Source organism: Thalassophryne amazonica, chromosome 1 (genome assembly GCF_902500255.1).
Source record: "Thalassophryne amazonica chromosome 1, fThaAma1.1, whole genome shotgun sequence".
NCBI classification, from domain to species: domain Eukaryota; kingdom Metazoa; phylum Chordata; class Actinopteri; order Batrachoidiformes; family Batrachoididae; genus Thalassophryne; species Thalassophryne amazonica.
The window spans coordinates 33,176,332-33,196,244 of NC_047103.1; the positions used below are offsets into that span (position 1 = coordinate 33,176,332).

At 41.1% G+C, this 19,913-nt stretch overlaps 1 protein-coding gene across 1 annotated transcript in view; it reads right to left on the bottom strand.

Moving 5' to 3' along the window:
• The window catches only part of drosha (drosha ribonuclease III), a 268,873-nt gene that overhangs the window by 244,473 nt on the left and 4,487 nt on the right, over window positions 1-19,913 (bottom strand). The window contains 5 exon segments of the mRNA XM_034167642.1: window positions 2,294-2,371; window positions 2,373-2,412; window positions 2,414-2,453; window positions 14,252-14,393; window positions 16,628-16,898. Coding sequence (XP_034023533.1) covers window positions 2,294-2,371; window positions 2,373-2,412; window positions 2,414-2,453; window positions 14,252-14,393; window positions 16,628-16,898 — 571 coding nt within the window.

Consider the following 19,913-nt stretch of genomic DNA (forward strand, 5'->3'; position numbering starts at 1 on the left):
TTGTCTATGCACTGGTTGCTAGTGCAGTTTAGCAAGTTTTAGGATCCTCATTTTTGTGACACAGAGGATCAGACATGTTGCTTATCACAAGAGAAACAAAGGGAGCATGAATCCCCGTCGCCAAAGAAGTGAAAACATGAAGGAAATCTAAATCATGACCAGCAATGGCATAATGCAATCTGCAGCCTCATTTAGTGCCATCTAGTGATGGCACTAAAATCTACAAACTGTAGATTTAAGTGTTATTGGTAGAACACACGGCCACCCACATTTCACTATATTGACAAAATTAAGTTTCTCCTGAAATCCAAGCATTATAATGTCAGTTTATAATATAATCAAGAGAATATATTTATCTAGGGGAAATTCCATAACTAATTTTTCTTTTCTTTTTGATGCTGTCTGCACCCATGCACGAGCTTTTGAAAAGACCCGAAGTTACTTTGATGTGATGCGTGACGCTGACATCTGTGAAATGTCTTGTAAATCACTCCAGAGACGTTATCAGGTTACAAAAACAGCATTTTCATTTTAGAAGTGTTTATTTCTCACTAGCATTTACATAATATATGAGAAACATTTTAGATTTAAACAAAAATGCCGTGGTCTTGGACCGTTTTCCGCCATGTTGGAGGAGGAGCCAGAGACAGACAAGCCAGCACATGTCGCTGTACCTCCCACTGATTGGCTTCCACCATGTGCTTCCCATAATGCCTTCGCGCAAGTCTGGAGAAGCCCCCCACGTGAGCTATGATGTTACTGTCATAGACTGCATTGGTTCTACCAGTCGCTGCCGTAAATAGTTCAAGGTCATCTGTTCTCTTTCATACTTTCTATTATTTTTTTTCCAGACCAATGTGACTTTTGATACTATTGGTAACTCATCATCATGAATTCCCCTACTTAAAGGCTAATAAATGAAATTATAGTGTGATTGTTTGTCAATTGTGTCGGTAGCATGGCCCAAGCAGAGGGTCACCCCTTTGAGTCTGGTCTGATTGAGCGTTTCTTCCTCAAATCATCAGAGGACGTATTTCCTTACCACTGTCCCCTGTGTGCTTGCTCTAGGGGTTGGTAAGGTTAGACCTTACTTGTGTGAAGTGCCTTGAGGCAGCTTTGTTGTAATTTGGCGCTATATAAATGAAAATAAATTTAAATTTTATTGAAATTGGTGCCAGGGGAAATTCATTTTCTGCCTTAAATCTTAAAAAGCTCAGTGGCCAGTACTTTTAAATAACTACAGTTTCATGAAAAAGTTGAATACTTTTGTCATTTATTTTAGAAAGTCAATATTGTATATACTGTAGAATCATTACTTATAAACTAAAATGTCTTAAGGATTTTTTTAAAAAGGTAAAAAAACAAAAAAACAATCCCAAATATAGAATATTTCATTTCAAGTTTGAGTAACTTCTATTTTTTGGAAATCGAGGCTAGAATTATCAAATTAAAACTAAAAAAAAAAATGTGCTTGCAACAGTTTAGTTTATGAGTCTTGAATATATAATTTTCATTTTATAAAACTGACAAAAATATTGAACTTTTTCATAATGTTCTAATGGTTTTTTTTTTGGTTCATCTGTACTCCATTTTTGTAATTGAATGTTGCAGCTCTATCAATGTAGATTTACATTTCTGCATTCATTGGAATTTTTTCAAAGTGACTTACAATCACATTCACACACTGACACCAAAACCTTCCACACAAGGTGCAGCCCTGAATACCGGGACCTACTAGGAGTTCAGTCTTGTTCAAGCAATCGTCTACACACAGACAACTTGTGCTCCCCACTGAGCCATGGCCACCGATGTACAGTATGTGATGTCGTCTAGTTTATTTTAACAGTCTGCTGTATGTTTTCCTCTGTGGTTACAACTGTAGACTGATCACAGACATACTGGTATTGTCAGTGAAAATTCCCAGTGTTCCATGAACACTTACAGGGCTCTACTTCATCTATAGCGGACCTGAAAAATACCAGATGCATTGTGTGTGTTTGGTAGCTGTGTTGCTAGGCGAGTTTCATTTCAGCTGTCATGGTAACAGATTACACCTTGTACACCTCCTGCATGAAGGAGGTGTCCCAGAATCCTTGCAGATGGATCTCGCATTACAGCTGCTATATATGGGGCCATTATTGTAGCAAAAGTATTTGTAAATGCAGATTTTTATCTGTGTGCACATCAAGTGTCTGTGATACCAACCGATTACCACATGAAACTCTGAGATGATACAACTGTAGGCACCAATGTGTAAGAATGTCCCTGCCCAGCTATGCATGAGGAGACCAACCTGTCCTGGGTCATTGTACCACAGCTCCTCGTGCAGGCGGTTGGGATGAGCTTTTTTTTCTTTTATCTCAGCAATGACTGTCAAAAATCTCAGAGTCTGAGCTGCTGGAACAGGTGCTCTTCACCATCTGACTCACAGTCTGAGTCACTGCTGCTGTCATCTGAAACCAATGACAAATTGCAGGGGGGGGGGGGGGGGGGGGGGGGGGGGGGGGGGGGGGGGGGGGGATCACTGAAACACTGAGAGTACCTTTTCCAGACTCTGTGGACACTACTTAGTTGCCAGTGTCACTTTATTGCAGAGCTAAGACTATTAGCATGTGACATCAATGGGGGGAAAGCTACAGAACAGTTTGATGTTTCTTTCAGGAAACAATTGCACATTGGACTGAATAAACTAAACACTATTTTTTCATGATTACTGCAGTTGATTAAAATTTGTCTGCAAACCTGAATGAATCAGTCAAACTGCATATTTACCAGTATTGACATCTCATTGATGTCTCCCTAAAATAACCTTCACCCTAAAATGGGGATTATAATTACCAGACAGCAGAACAAATTCCTATCTTTTGGCTCAACAAATCATTCGGTTCTATCAGCATTTAAATTGAGTACATGATTTTATAGTAGTGCACGGAGCGACCAATTTATCAAATTAGATCTCCCTGAGCCAGACGTATTATTACGGTGAAGGAGACAAACAAGTTGACATCCTCTGCAGATAACACCTAAACAGGTGCCTGCACCGAACATAATCTCTGAATCAAGTCTAAAAGCACCTGCTGAGAAACACAATTTTACACAGCAACAAAAAAAAAAAAAAAAAAAAAAAGAGGATGCGAAGAGTAGATTTAACCAGTAACAAACAACAACCTGATACACAAAGGGGAAAAAAAATCCAACAATCTTTTCATGATCACTGATCCCATATTACCAGTACTGAAAGATGTAGCGCTTGCTGAGCACAATATGATAATATCGATTTAATTACTACTTTTAGCAGCACTGACAACTTTCAACAAATAAGCCTATCTGAAGGCCTAATACACAAAACTGCAGTCTCGGGGTATGCAAAAAGTGCTGTGAAGTCATTCTAGGTAAGACCTTGAGCAGAAGTGTGAGGGCTCAATCGTAAATAATGATTAGATTGGAAAACTGTGGTAGATCAGGGGACGTGGAGGAGACAGAAATGATCTTGAGTGATTTCAGAAGGTGGACAGTGATTATGTTGGATCTTTTATTTTTAAATGGGTTCTGAAGGATGGGCAGCAAGAATGAGGATATGGCTAACTAAATGGTTCGCAGCCAAGAAACCAAACATGAACCAAGTTAGTGACTAAAATCTAGCAGATTACAAGATTCTGTTGACTGGTTGTGAAAGACAACTGCGCCATCCGTGAAAACCTGACTCAAACTACTGGACCAGTGAGAAAGATGGCAGGTAAGAAAGTTGAGTGAAATTTCACTGGGAACCAACTGATGTAACACTGGAAATTAGCTGATAATTTATGTTCACAAACTGAAACTAACTTGTAGATTATACATCAAATTTACAAGGTTTCCAAAGAAAAGTTGATCGGCGAGCACCAACAGGATTCCCCATCGACCCACTCGATGACAAATGGGCAAAGTAAATGGGCGTGTTTGCAGTTTAAAATAATTTTCACTGTAAAATTCACTGTTTCAAGCAGTTAATAAAGAACCCAAAATAACTTGAACTGACAGTATAAAGGAATGGAAATTTTTTAAAGAGTACTGTGATGAAACAAACAAGGCCTGAGGTTCATAGGTTCAGTGCTGGAAACCACTAAATTCACAATTAAAGATTACTTTTATTGTGGATAGAAACTTGAAATCTCACTCTCAAGCCTGCTACAGATAACCAACCCATCTCACCACGAGCTTGTGATGGGGCAACAAAAGTGATTTAATCTATTAGTTTGTGATACTGTACAAAATGTGTTATATTAGGTTCAAAAAAATAGTGACTGAAACTTGACTGCGTTGTGAATGTGACGCATTTTCTGACGGCATCACAAAAAAAGAGGGGAGGCAGGACTGGGTCGAGTTCAAACAGTTTGTATACAGCAGTTTTTAGAGAAACAACTGTAGATGTGTGTGAATATGTCCCCTTGGCAGTCCAACGCACCACAGAACTGAGGCAAACGTGGTACAATCATATACTTGACATATAGGTAGTGGCATAAGCTATTGAGCACTTTAGTAGTAGTTTAGGGGAGAGACATTTTTGCATCATCTTCGGCAAGTGTGCTAAAAGTTGGCGTCATAATTTTCTATGCTTTCATCCTTTGAACTTTTTTACTTCTTCATTTTTGCAAGGAACAATAGCAGTATTAGTAGTAGTAATAGCAGCTGTCTCTTCTTGAGGCAGCTTTAGATCTCTTGAATCGGGGTAGGTGGGAGGCAATAGTTTTGTTTGGGACAATTAAGTTTTCATTCAGCATCTGAATCAAACCCGTCCTGGAGCAGGTAATCTGCTAGTTAAACTACTGATTCTGTTTTAAAACAGCACTCAAGCCTTGCCTGTATGGAAGCATCCCCCAAACTGATGCAACAGCTTCTTCTTCTTCCTGCACTTTTTTTATTAACAAGTGCTGCTGCGAGGGCTCTCTGTCTGCCTGTTCCACAATCTGACCCCTCTGACACTGTTCCCTGTCCTGCAGTGTTTCATAAATTCGATCCAGTGTCTTTGTTGTTTCTTACAGAATGTGACTGACCATATTAAGCCCTCAGGTTCTCCATGTGACATTGTCCCTCCTCACTTCCTTAAAGAGGTTCTTCCTAGTTCAGGACGTCCATTCTTGCCATTATCAACAGCAGTTTGTCATTTGGTGTTGTACCCTTAGTTTTAAACATGCTGTGGTTGCAACTCCTTTATTAAAAAAAAAAAAAAACCTTTCCCTTGATTGTATGTGCTCTCCCAATTTTAGAACCTATCTCTAAACTGCCATTTATTTCGACAATATTTGGAAAAACTGTTGACACTCAGCTAAACACATTTGTGGACAAGCACACGATTCTCAAGGTTTTTCAGTCAGGTAAACACAAAAACAAAAACAAAAAAAAAATCGCATAGCAACAGGGTCAGCTTTATTAAGAGTTTTTAATGAGCTCATCATCGCTTAACAATGCCGGTGATAATATTGATCCTTATCTTACTGGAACTAACAGCAGCATTGATACTGTGGACTACAACTTTTTACTTCGGACTGCTTACAGCACCTATTTTGGCATTCACGGTAGTGCCTGGATTAGGTTTAGGTCTTATCTGGCAGATACAACATTTGTGGGTGAGACTAGGTGACTTCCAAGCTTGCTCTGTCTTAGGGCGTCCCACAAGGGTCAATTCTGGGGCCCCTTCTGTTTTCTTCTCTACTTAAGCCTCAGTCCCACCGAATAATAAGCTATGAATAATAAAGCCATGAATAATGAGCCACGCATGGGTGTGTCAGCGATTATTCAAGAATGACCTACGTTTTCATCTATTATGTATCCATAACTACTAAGGTGCCTCTATGTGCTTCTATATACCCTGCATGTGCCACGTAGAAGCCTCTAGTGAGCCATGACTGACCTGTCACTAGAGTCTCGAATGGCTCGCATCAGCCACGCTAAGCCACGTAGCGCCATGATAATGCGACCTTGGTGCGTGTTTAGGCATGGGTTTGGTCCAAGCCTCCAGCCCTCCCACACCTGGTCCCTTTAAAGTGTGGGTTTTCAATTCACAGCAGTATTTAAAGATGTCACATTTTTTAAACGCAGTCCAAAAATAGACACTCCAGTACAGTCCCGCGGTTGTGTGCTGCGTAGTGCGCACCAGGCTGGTGTCCACCTGTGATGCACCACACCAACTAGAACCGAACCAAGGGTTCCTGGACAGTCGCCTCTGTGCTCCTCGCTGGCTCCTAGGCTTGCTGGCTTTATTTTTTCTGCAGCTTTAAATACACACATTGTGATCCCATTTTTAACTTTGTGTTCATCCATTTATTTCTGCAAAAATCGCTCTTTTGCGCATGCAGTGCTGTTCTGCATTCCTGGACAGCCGCCTCAGTGGTCCTTCTCACTGGCTTCCTTTCCATCCATGGCTTGCTGGCTCCATTTTTTTCTCTGGCTTAAACAGTCATTTTCACACCATGATCCCACTTCAGTTCTGCTTTTAGCACACTTGCTCCAAGCAGACTGATGTTCAAACTGCGCTGTCTGGGCACTGGCGAGCACACCTGCAGATGGATCAGAAACTTTCTCACCAACCGTCTGCAGTCAGTCAGGATGGGGTCCTACCACTCCTTAGTGCTGACAGTAAGCACTGGGGCCCTTCAGGGCTGTGTGCTCAGCCCCATGCTGTACACTTCGTACACCCATGACTGTACACCAACCCGCAGCAGCAGCATCTTTGTCAAATTTGCGGATGACACTACTGTGGTTGGGCTGATTCATAAACAACGATGAGACAGCCTACAGAGAGGAGGTCCTGAACCTCACTACTTGGTGCTACCCTAAATAACCTGGTACTTAACTCCTCAAAGACTAAGAAGTTGGTGCTAGATTTTGGTAGGAAGAGCTAGGACCCCCCCTTCTCATTCAGGGAGACACCGTAGAGAGGGTCAGTGACTTCAAGTTCCTGGGAACATACATGTCTCAGGACCTGACATGGGCCACCAACACCAATGCCCTTGTAAAAAGGGCACAGCAACATCTGTACTTTTTAAGGTCACTGAGGAAGGTCAACCTGTCACAGGAACTGCTGCTGTCCTTCTATAGGTGTTCTGTAGAGAGTGTCCTCTCCAACAACAACATCTTGGTGTTGGTACAGGAGCTTCTCTCAGACTGACCAAGAAGGCTCATGGAGAGAGTCAGGAAGTCAGCAGGAGAACATCAAAGGAGTGCAGCGGTCCTCTCTGTCAGACATCTATAACCCAGATTGTCTGTGCAGGGCCAGAAGCATCAGCTTCGATGGTTCACACCCCGGGCCAGCCTGTTCTCACTGCTGCCCTCAGGAAGAGGCTACCGGTCCATCAAGGCCCGCAAACCCAGACTCACCAACATGTTCTACCACAAGTGCAATACGAGTATGAATGCACATTAGCCTTCAGTCTGCACATTCATTGCATTTATTTTTTATAAAAGGTGAATGCAATGAATAGTGAAGACCTCTATTTATATACAAACTACTGGCTCCCTTTAAATACATGTATATATTCTTATTTGTCTTTATATATATTTACTTTTTACACCTTTGCACTACGGGAGTTGTCTTTTAATTTCGTTGTACTTGTGTATAATGACAATAAAAACGCATTCTATGTTATTCTATTCTATAACTTTGTGTTTGTCCGTTTATTTCTGCAAAATCGCTTCTTTGCATGCCGCTGCCGTTCTGCATACACAATGAAGGTGACCACTTTAATTATATATACCTGCTGCCAGCCAATCATGTGGATCACTTCCAAAATAAATTTCTTTATTCTTCCACAGCTTACAAGTCACCATGATACAACTTTTAACTTGTATTATGTCTTCAAATCGGTCTTTTTGCGCACTCTCCTGTGTTGCTGCACAGCTGTGCGCGGATTTTCGTGGCTGCCAGGCGGCATGGATATAGGGCTTTTTAGCAGCCTCGTAAGCACCACACACATGCCTCTAAGTCATTGTAGTAACTCGTACACAAACTGCCCCATGTTGTTGATAAATTTTGAACATCTTGAAATCAGCGCCACGCTCAGAAAGGAGCCTCGTTCATCATCATCATATCCTGGGATTATTTACTGCTGCAGATGCCCACCCCAGACTTCTAGTTGTCGGAGGAGAGCAAGTCCCTGGGTTCAGGGTAAGCAGCAGATGACTAGCTCCTCGTACCAAGCAACTTGGTCCAGCGGGTCAGTGCTGGCCAGGTTGCTGACTTCGGCCTTGAAACAGTCAGACCAGGTCTTCCTCATCCTCGTCGACCAGGCATAGCCATACTCGTGATGGTATTGATGGCCGAATCAGCACACGTGACATGGCCATACCAGCGGAGGCGTTAGGAGCGCAGTACGGTGGTCACGTCTGCTAGCTCCAGCCTAACGAGAAGAGAGGTCGATGGGACATCATCCGATGCCTTCACCACCGCACATCTACCTTACCATCGCTCGATGTTGCAGGTCCTCAGCATTTGGCGCCCAGGTCTCGCTTACGTGCAACAGCGCTGAGTGCACAAAGGCGGTGTACAACCTCTCCCTCGCGTTTTTTGGTGTGACATGCTTGGAGGTAAGGATGGGGAGCAGTTTCTTAAACTTGCCCAAAGCACATCTGCATCTGGTGATGATGGCCAATTCGCTGCCTCCTCCGCCGCATATCATCTTGCCGAGGTAGCAGAAGCTTGGCTCTGCGTCCAGCATCATGCCGTCCACATCAGCTTCCGTGAACGGGCGAGCTTCGCCACAGCAGCAAGTGCAGATGTACTCAGAGTCAGGGCCGATGGCTCTACTGGGGGTTTTGCTGCACTTCTTGTGCACCCACATGTTGCAGAGGGTGCACAGGATGGAGTTGGCCTCGACTGTGCAGGGGAACTTTCTGGAGTCCCTAAGTCAGTCCATTGCAGCACCAGACACCATCAACTTGGTCTTCTTCATGTTGACTTGCAGGCCTTTGCTCTCCATGCCCTCCTTCCAAGCTTTGAGGCAGCTGACACACTCATCGAGGGAATCGGCGATGATGACAAGGTCATCTGGATAGAGAAGCTTCCATGGCAGGCCCGTGCAGAGCTCCCTCAACAGCACTTCCAGGACGATGATAAATAGCAGGGGGCTCAGGACTGAGCCCTGGTGGACACCGACTCCCATAGAGAACTCGTCACTAAGCTGCCCAATGACACGCGCGTGGCTTCTTGTATTAGAGTACATCCCCTGGATGATGCACACTGCCCACTCCTCTACCCCGATGCTCCTCATCGCCCACCACAGCATTTTCTGTGGTACTCAGTCAAAAGCCTTCTCTAGGTCAACGAAGCAGAGATACAGAGGCCTGTTGGCAGCCAGAAACTTCTCTTGCAGTTGCCGCATGATGAAGATGCCATCTGTGGTTCCTCTGCCGGTTACAAAACCAAACTGCATCTCATCAATGTTGACCATGAGTCACATGTATGACTCCAGCACCCGCTCCAGCAGTTTCATCCCATGGTCAGTGGGCTTAAGGCCATGGTAGTTACCCCGGTCAAGGGCATCGCCCTTGCCCTTGTAGAGGCTCAAGATGATGCTGTCCTCCCAGTCCTTGGGGATAACTCCAGATCAGAAGACTTCTTCCACTACTCGGGGGAGGTGATGGTCTAGTGGTTAAGGTGTTGGGCTTGAGACCAGAAGATCCTCAGTTCAAAACCCAGCCTGACCAGAAAATCACTAAGGGCCCTTGGGCAAGGTCTTTAATACCCTATTGCTCCCGGTGTGTAGTGAGCGCCTTGTATGGCAGCAGCCTGACATCAGGGTGAATGCGAGGCATTATTGTAAAGCGCTTTGAGCATCTGATGCAGATGGAAAAGCGCTATATAAATGCAGTCCATTTTATTTATTTACCTCCCTTGTCAGCTCAACACCAGTCTCTCCTGCTGCTTTAATCATGTCTGCGGTAATTCCTGAGGAGCCTGCAGCTTTGCCCAAGTCGCATCTTCCTCAGAGCCTTACGGACCAGCTCCACGGTAACAGGGGTGGTGGTCCTTCCACTGGTGGGATCTCGGGGAGCAACACCCTTGGCCACTTAAATTCCACGTTAAGCAGCCTGGCGTAGTGTTTGACCCAAGCCTTCATCTTCCCCTCATCACTGATCGTGAGCTCGCCCGCATCATTCTTGACACACTTCGTTAACTGAAGATAATGGCTCTAAGAGCCACCATTCTCCCACTATAGTTGAAGAAACCCTCTCGTAGCAAAAAAAAAAAAAAAAAAAACATGCTGCGTGGCTCATTATTCATCCTTCATTATTTGGTGGGACCGGGGCTTTACTCCCTCAGGGCTCTATTATAAGAAAACACAGCATCACCTTCCAGTTTTATGCTGCTGACAGTCAGATTTATGTGCCTTTTAGGAAGAAGGATGCTTACTCCCGCAAGCCTCTTATGTTGCATCTTGATGACATTAAAGCCTGGTTGGCCTTGAACTTTTTGAATTTTAATGAAAATAAGACAGAAGTGATAGTGTTTGGCCCCAGGGGTTCTTCTGATTATCCCCCCTTGTTGACTTGGGTCCTTTGACTTTTTATACAAAGCCAACAGTTTCTAACTTGGATTTTAACATGGACAGTGATTTCAAACCGAATCGACAGATCAGTACAGTTGTAAGGTCCAGTTTTTAATCATCTTAGGCGGCTGGCAAAGATCAAGCCATTTCTTGCACATCAACACTTGAGACAGTAATCCATGCCTTTGTCACAACTCGGCTGGATTTTGGAGTAAGCCAGTCCTCCCTCTCATGTCTCCAGTTGGTTCAAAGCGTGGCTACTCACCTTCTAACTGGACCACATCACTCCCATTTTAGCCTCTCCATTGGCTGCCTGTGCACTTTAGAGTTCATTTTAAGATGATTTCATTTGCATTTAAATCTCTAAATCTAATCTCCACGCCTTATCTCTCCGAGCTACTGATCACCTGCTCCTGGATGTGTTGAGGTCAAAGCGGAAGCTCAGAGGGGACCAAGCCTTCTCTGTCGCTGCCCCTACTCTTTGGAATAAGCTTCCACTCCACATCAGAGAAGCACCCTTACTAGGGATGGGTATTGATAAGATTTTATCGATATTGATGCAATTATCGATTCCGCTTATTGATCCGATTCCTTATTGATTCCCTTATCGATACCTCTTGTGAATTTTCTGTGTACTAAAAGTAGGCTTTACAGGTTTTCTATGTCAACAACATTTTAAATTGGTCACTGGATCCTTGATCTCTTGACATAAATAAAAAATAAATAAATCTGTAGTTTTTGTCAAAAGCATTTCCTTTCAGACATTTTAGCATGAATGTCTCTCCATACCGCTGAGCTGAGGTCAGCCGGCTGCCGCAGTGCAGGACGTCTCAAGACAGGAGTCCCAGTTAGTGACTTTAAACCGCACAAAAATGACGCACAATTGACATATTCAGGGATGAAAGTAGTACAAAACAAAAAAAGCTGAAACCCAAAATTACCCCCAACACCACCGGCACAAATTCTAGAAGCTCTGAAATGCAATCTGGGACTATTGCAGACAAACTGCAGTGAGTGCAACTTTCCTTATTCAAATTCATTCCAGTAGTATTCTGCTCATACTAGGATGCAGCAGTTTTCTAGCTTGGTAGATAGTTCTGGAGGAAATCACTAAAGAAATTAACAAATTGAAAATATGGTTTGACCGAAACAAGTTGTCATTAAACTTAAATAAAACAGAGATGAAGTGGAGGTGTAAGAGTCACTAGGTGTTCACAGGAAACAGTTATTTATTTCTATATGTATTTATCTATTTTCATTGTTGGTTGGTTTTATCTTTTCTGTTGTTTTGTTTCATCGGGTTCTTTTTGTCTCTTTCTCTAAAATTGTATTGTAGCATTATTAGTTATTATGAGTTATTATTACTATTATTGTTGTTGTTGCTATTATTATTAATATATGAATAAAAATAAATGAAACAAATACAATTTGACTCTTTTACGACAACGAACGCTGAGCCATTAATTATACAGAAAACAAATCAAAGACATAGATCATAGATCAAAATCATAGACATGCTAACGCATTAGCATCGGTCCCGTTTTTAAGTTATAAAATACATCTATCAACTGTTTCAGAAGACCATAACAGGTTGGTTTAACATAAAAAAGGTAAATATTACTCACAGACATATGCTCTTTAGGGTTTTAGCGGGGGAAATTAAGATAAAGCGAAATAAAACAATGAATCAACGAAGCACCAGATCGAAGCACTGCTTCGATCTGTGAATCACTGCTTTGATTGGTTCAAGATTCAAAGCAAAGCTGCAGAAAAGTTGATTACAGACCTACTGCAGGGTCTGTAATCAGTGTAGAGAAATGATCATTTTCCTGACAAACATCCCCAAAATCAACAGCCACTCTGAAGGACCGATAAGGGAATTGTTAAGCAAAAAGGTTATTGATGTTGGTGGATCGAATCATTTCTTAACGATACCCGAAAAGAACTGGTTCTCGATACCCATCCCAACCCTTACTGTCCATTTTTAAAACTCGCCTAAAAACTCATTTTTAACCCCTGGCTTTTAACCCAGCATGAGACTCTTTTTTCCCTTTTTTAATTCTTAATTGTATTTATTTGTTGGTTACTCTTCTCGTTTTTCTGTTTGTTTGTTTTTTTATGTTCTATTGTTTTATCTCGTAAATTTTATGACAATAGTATTTTATGTGTCATGTACAGCACTTTGTGGCAGATGTAGCTGTTTTAAAGCACTATATAAATAAAGTTGAGTTAATTATAAGGAGACTATTGCTACTGACACGCTTGGCCACAAAGCTTACATCCAGTGACCTCTGGGCGGAGTCGATTAAGGGACTTTTTGCCTCATTGAACAAGCTCTGCACAAAATGTCAGTTTTACTTATTTAGCGATTTGCGTGACTACACCATGCTAGTCAGAAAGCTCCAATAAGACCTAAGAATTCTTAACTTTATTACTAACAGTCTGTCTGGCTAAAAGCTGACCTTAGTGAGTACCTTTGTAAGTAACTGTAGCACTCCGAGTCTAATGTGCCCTATCACTCTTGGCTTGACCAAAAACATGAGTGTTTCATGTGGACAGTTGCTTATAAACAAAATAACCCCATGACCTTTAAGGTCAAGCAAGGTCTAATCCAATTGTTGATTTTAAAAGCCTGCATACTGTACGACTTTTTAATCATGTCTGATTCTAACTATGGGTTGGTCATCTGTGATTCAGGTGTTATAAATCCTTGAATCCCCCTCCTCCATTTATAGTCAGTGGGACAAATTTTGATCTTGCACTGTGACCTCGATGTTTGACACCATTCCAGCGCCAATAATTTGAAGCCCTCTGGGCCTTGTTTGCAAGATAGAAAATGCAGACAAGAAGAACCTCAGGAGTAGTAAAGATGTAAAATTAAAGTTGACAGATGATGACAGAGAATCAATAACACCATAGGCTCCACTGCACTTATAATAACAGCACTTTCAGTTGACTAGGGCAAAAATTTCTCAAATTACCTCACTGGCACAGTGGCACCTTGCGACAGTGTCACATTAAAGGTTGCAGAGGTCCTTAGCAGGACATGTTTGCCCATACAGACAGCACATCTGTGTGCTTGAGTTGATGTACCTTGGACCAACAGCTATGGTTGAAACAGTTGAAACACTTGAACTGAGTGTACACTCTCCAACCATGGCATTAGGTACACCTTGCACATACTGAGCTGGAACCCGATATTATGACCACATTTTGCAGTTGCGACCCCATTACATCACCAGTAGCAGTCTGAATAGTTGATACCTGGCAGGACAGATCTAAGCTTTTATGCTGTTTATGCAAAATTTTGACCCTACCAAGTGAATGTCACAGCAGCAATCAAGACTCAACAGACCAGCCAACATTTTTCCAATCTTCCATTATGATTATACAAATTTTGTTCATTTACACTGTATTCATTTTGTGCACTTACAGGCACTAGAACGGTCAAATCTACACATAGGATTCACTTATCAAATGTGGATCTTGGTTACCTTTGTAGAATATTTTGCAACCATTTGAATGGGCAAAGAACAAAAGTGCATCTTTCATTTCACTGCTGCTCCAACATTTCAACTTCCATGTTTCAAAGTCTTCATGTAGCATTTTGTAGTGGGGAAAAGTGATATTTATGAAATGTACAGTAGCTCACCCGTATTTCTCTCAATAATTCCAAAGCACAAATCTTTGAACACAGCAACAAACCTGCAAGTATCAATCCTACCCACCTGGATCCTCATCTAGTTTGGTTTTGGGTGGATCCCATTTTGGTTGAGCAGCCTTGGCTCGCTCCTGTCTCTTCCCCAAGTCTTCCTGGAAGTGCTCGTACAGGTCCCTCAGTTTACTAGTCCCAACGACTGTAGAGTCTCCCTGGGAGAGGGGGTGGAGTTGTGGACATCAGATGTAATTCATGATTTGCACAAATATTTATGTATTTATTTACAACTTTCAAAGGATACACAGAAAAGTGCAGGAACAAAGCAAAAAAACAATATAATCTGTCTGGACTGGATAAATTAATGTACACACTCATTTGTGTAACATCAATTATTTAATTAAATCATTAAAATGTGCAGAACAGTAACTTACCAGTACAACACTGGTGCAAACTACAAAATTATGATTGTTTTACTGAATGAATGTATTAAATCTGTCTATAATTATGTGAAAATCTAAAAATTCACTTAAAATTAATAGTAATAATAATCAGAATATAATTTGAGAAACGCCTTTGTTACACTCTTCCTACAAAGGTGCTTGAGCCAATTCCCACTAAACTTTCTGCGTGCATGGAGGCTGAACCCAGAATTGCCTTTAAGAAGTTTGTTTTGGCAAAGGTCAAGTACATTCAGGCAAAATTTAAGTTTATTACTCAGATTTTTTTATCAAAGTTGGCACACATACAGTAGTGTTCAGAATAATAGTCGTGCTATGTGACTAAAAAGATTAATCCAGGTTTTGAGTATTTTTCTTATTGTTACATGGGAACAAGGTACCAGTAGATTCAGTAGATTCTCACAAATCCAACAAGACCAAGCATTCATGATACGCACACTCTTAAGGCTATGAAATTGGGCTATTAGTAAAAAAAAAAAAGTAGAAAAGGGGGTGTTTGCAATAATAGTAGCATCTGCTGTTGACGCTACAAACTCAAAACTATTATGTTCAAACTGCTTTTTTAGCAATCCTGTGAATCACTAAACTAGTATTTAGTTGTATAACTACAGTTTTTCATGATTTCTTCACATCTGCGAGGCATTAATTTTGTTGGTTTGGAACCAAGATTTTGCTGGTTTACTAGTGTGCTTGGGGTCATTGTCTTGTTGAAACACCCATTTCAAGGGCATGTCCTCTTCAGCATAAGGAAACATGACCTCTTCAAATATTTTGACATATCCAAACTGATCCATGATACCTGGTATGCGATATATAGGCCCAACACCATAGTAGGAGAAACATGCCCATATCATGATGCTTGCACCACCATGCTTCACTGTCTTCACTGTGAACTGTGGCTTGAATTCAGAGTTTGGGAGTCGTCTCACAAACTGTCTGCAGCCCTTGGACCCAGAAGAACAATTTTACTCTCATCAGACCACAAAATATTCCTCCATCTCTTTAGGCCAGTTGATGTGTTCTTTGGCAAATTGTAACCTCTTCTGCACGTCTTTTATTTAACAGAGGGACTTTGCGGGGGATTCTTGCAAATAAATTAGCTTCACATAGGTGTCTTCTAACTGTCACAGCACTTACAGGTAACTCCAGACTGTCTTTGATCATCCTGGAGCTGATCAATGGGTGAGCCTTTGCCATTCTGGTTATTCTTGTATCCATTTTGATGGTTGTTTTCCATTTTCTTCCACGCATCTGTTTTTTTTTTGTCCATTTTAAAGCATTGGAGATCATTGTAGATGAACAGCCTATAATTTTTTGCACCTGCGTATAAGTTTTCCCCTCTCCAATCAACTTTTTAATCAAACTACGCTGTTCTTCTAAACAATGTCTTGTACGTCCAATTTTCCTCAGGCTTTCAAAGAGAAAAGCATTTTCAACAGGTGCTGGCTTCATCCTTAAATAGGGTACACCTGATTCAAACCTGTTTGTTCCACAAAATTGATGAACTCACTGACTGAATGCCACACTACTATTATTGTGAACACCCCCTTTTCTACTTTTTTTACTAATAGCCCAATTTCATAGCCTTAAGAGTGTGCATATCATAAATGCTTGGTCTTGTTGGATTTGTGAGAATCTACTGAATCTACTGGTACCTTGTTTCCCATGTAACAATAAGAAATATACTCAAAACCTGGATTAATCTTTTTAGTCACATAGCACTACTATTATTCTGAACACTACTGTATGGTGGTAAGTTCCATAATTGCCCAGCAAGTTCAAATTTGCTAAAGATCAAAGATTGGTGTTGAAGTTACATCTGCTGTCTGTTTGATGGCTGACTTCTACAACAACCTTTTTCTGATTCAAAAATTCAATTTGACCAAGGTCAAGGAAGTTGACTGACAAAATGTGGAACAGCCAGAGAGAGAATGTATGAATAATGAGATGTCACACTTCGGGACAGTACTGAAATAAGCAAACAGTACCACTTGGTCCATGGGATCATTGGAGTAGTAGTTCTCAGCATGGGTACATCTGATCCACGCAGGTTTCAGCAGCTCTTCTTCCTCTTTCTCTTTGTCTACCTTCTCCTTCTCCCAGTCCTGTTCCCTCTCTCGGTCTCGATCGCTTACTGTCTCATCAGAGTCTCGGCTTTTGACCGAAGAGTAGCTGCACTCTCTGCTTGATTTGGAGCTCTCTGACCTCTTGTCCTTCTCTTCCCAGCGACAACGTTTCCGTTCTCTGCTGGCTGACCGACTGCAGGGTGAGCCAAAGGCAAAATAAATAAATAAATATAAACATAAACAAGCGGCAATCACAACAGCCCAGTGATTCTCAAACCAGTAGTCAAGGTTAGGAGGTACTTGAGGACCAGGTGGAGAAACACTGTGTATAACCTGAAACAGCTGCAAAGGACAAATCCAATAACCCACTGAAATCCTGGCTATTTAGGTCATGACTTCAGAAAGGGTCATCCGGTAGCTCTATCTGTGCCTTGGTGGTGCCACATGTACCAAAAGTGTGTGACCTTAGCTCAAGTATTATCGTCTGTATGATCACAAATAATAATAATAATTTGCACCCTTTGAGCTCAATGTCAAGGCCATCCATTTTCAAATCTGACCAAGGTTTGGACATTATATACCTTTCATGTAGTGTTGGTGACCTTAGGTCTCTCCATTCCAGAGCACTCATGCTAACAAGCCAATTGTTGTAAAACCCACACGAACTGACTGTTTGAGATGTTTGCTTTAATTCTGCCCCAGAAAAAGACCAGTTCTGAGAAATCACTGAAAGCCCAATACTGCTATATACTATTCATCATGCACAGTGGTGGGCACAGTTCCGATAATCCGATAATTAAGATAATGTTTTCATTATCGGATTATCTTTTTAGATAACTTTAAAAACCATTATCGGACTAATTATCTTGCGATAAAGTTTTGTCCGATAATTTTTAGACCGATAACATGGTAAATAAAGCTGAACAGCTACAAACATTTATAAAATTTAAAATCAGTTGAGTACCTACCTGTTAAATGTTTCGTAGCTGATGTGTAGTTCTACCCTCTGCAAAACAGAGAAGAGCTGCTTCAAGAAGAAACTTATGGTTCAACTTTTAACCAAACTAATAAGTTATTTAAATTAACGTCATGTCTGAAGTTTTATAAAGTGAAAATATCAGATATATGTTTTAGTTTTAAAGTAATGCGCTAATTTTTAAGGTTTTAATGTGGATATATGCTGTGCCCAGTGCATTATGGGTGATAGGGTAATCGCAGTACGTTCACGACATGTGAAATGCATTTGAAACACTCTGACAGGCTCTACACGACAACAGCATTAAACTCTAGTGCCTAAAAATCTCGTAAATATATTCTCTGGGTTTATAGACGTTGTTATTGTGTCTGCGTTTATTAAATTCCACGCATCTTAAATGTAGTAGACACTGATTATCTGGAATTTTGTTTTGGCAAGTTTTCAAGGTCTCTACTGCCATGTACTGGCCAGTAGTGTTCATGGCAGTATTGGCCCTAAAGCTGGGCTGATATATTTTCAGTCACTGTAGTCGGCTATAGCTCAAAGTGTACCACAGAACTGCATGGTGTAAAAGTTCAGAGTGCACGATTTATGTTCTCACACACATTCTACGTTTAAAAACCACACGTCGGACTCATGTTTCCATAAGCAAAACGTAAACAGAAGCTTTTTTTCAAACTTAATTTACAAAAACTCTCGACAGAACCTGGGAGAGGTCACTTAAAGAGATATTTTTGTTCTGGCCATGATAATTTGTGCGGACGTTTTCCTTTAATTAAGCCCACGAATTAATAAAACGTGCTCTCAAATTAATAAAACGTGCGCACATTTTCCTTTCATTCAAAATGAACTTCATAATATGACCTAAATTGTTATCCTCGCGACAGGAAGACGCTTCGCCCTCAGCATCTTTTTAATGTGCTTAAACTCCAGATGATGTCATGCTGGACACTTGGAGTTCTCTATATGTCCTTGTGCACCTAAACCATGATGATACACTCTGACCAGATCCATTTCTAATGGGGAAATGTATTACACTGTCTCCTGGTTTGTTGGCTAATAGCCAACATTTATGTGTCAAGACAATACTGAGTGCTCGTTTTACAAATTGTGGCCACGTTTAAGTAGATCATGCCCTTGTTTTACTCAAATGATGCTTAAAATGTGTTCACAGTATAATAAAACATGTGCACAACATCATAAAACGTGCGCACAATATAATGAAATGAGCGCACACTCTCTCCATAACATTTTGCGATGACACTTCCAGGGCTCCGTAAAAATGCCTGTTTTTACAAATAAAAAAATGGAATATTTTACAAAAGCACATTTATCTGTAAACACCAACACATGACACACGTCACATTAACGTGTTGGTTTACATAATGAATGACTCAACCAATCAGTGTTTAGCAGAGGCACATTTTACCCAGAATCCTTTGCAATCTGTCTGTGTTTGTTACAAAACTTCAGAATTAGTGCATTATTCAACATTAAGAGATATATGTTATATTTTAACTTTGTACAAATGACAGAATTGACATTAATGGAGTTATTCTATCAGTATTCATTTTATTTATACACCAAGCCATAACTCAGCACTGCTTTATTTTCTAAGACCTCTGCCTGACGGGAGCGTTGTGATTGGGTAGAGAGTTGAGCTTTGCGGCTTCTCTCAGCTGGAAGCCATGTAGTAAACAAGAACTTCCAGCAGGGGGCAAGATGTTCAAAGACAGAAATGCGGGCTCATTGTTTGGGTCTGTTGTCACTTTTGATGGTACCAGAAGTGATCGTGGTGTTAAACCTCAAATTCAGCTTGTTAGTAATTGCAAATGTACTAGAGACAATACTGGAATTTATCGGTTATCTGTAACTTCCGATACATTTTTGGGTGGATTATTGTTTTATCTTTATCAAAGATAACTTTTCAGTTATCTGATTATCTGTTGTCGAAGTTAATTTTTTGGTTATCTGTGCCCACCACTGATAACGCAAACTACGGAACACTGTAAGCAAAACTGTAGGATCTGTAGGCTCAGTAAACACTTGGTCAGCGACACCAGCCATCCGGCTTGTAAAAAACTCATCAAACAAGCAAATCAAACCATAAAAACATCCAGACGTAGTCAAAAGGTTGAAATGTTGGTCAGAACAATACTGAGAATAAATGTGATCTAAGTGTCTTTGAACATGGACCGAATGAGGTGGTCAGGCTTTAATTTATTTATTTTT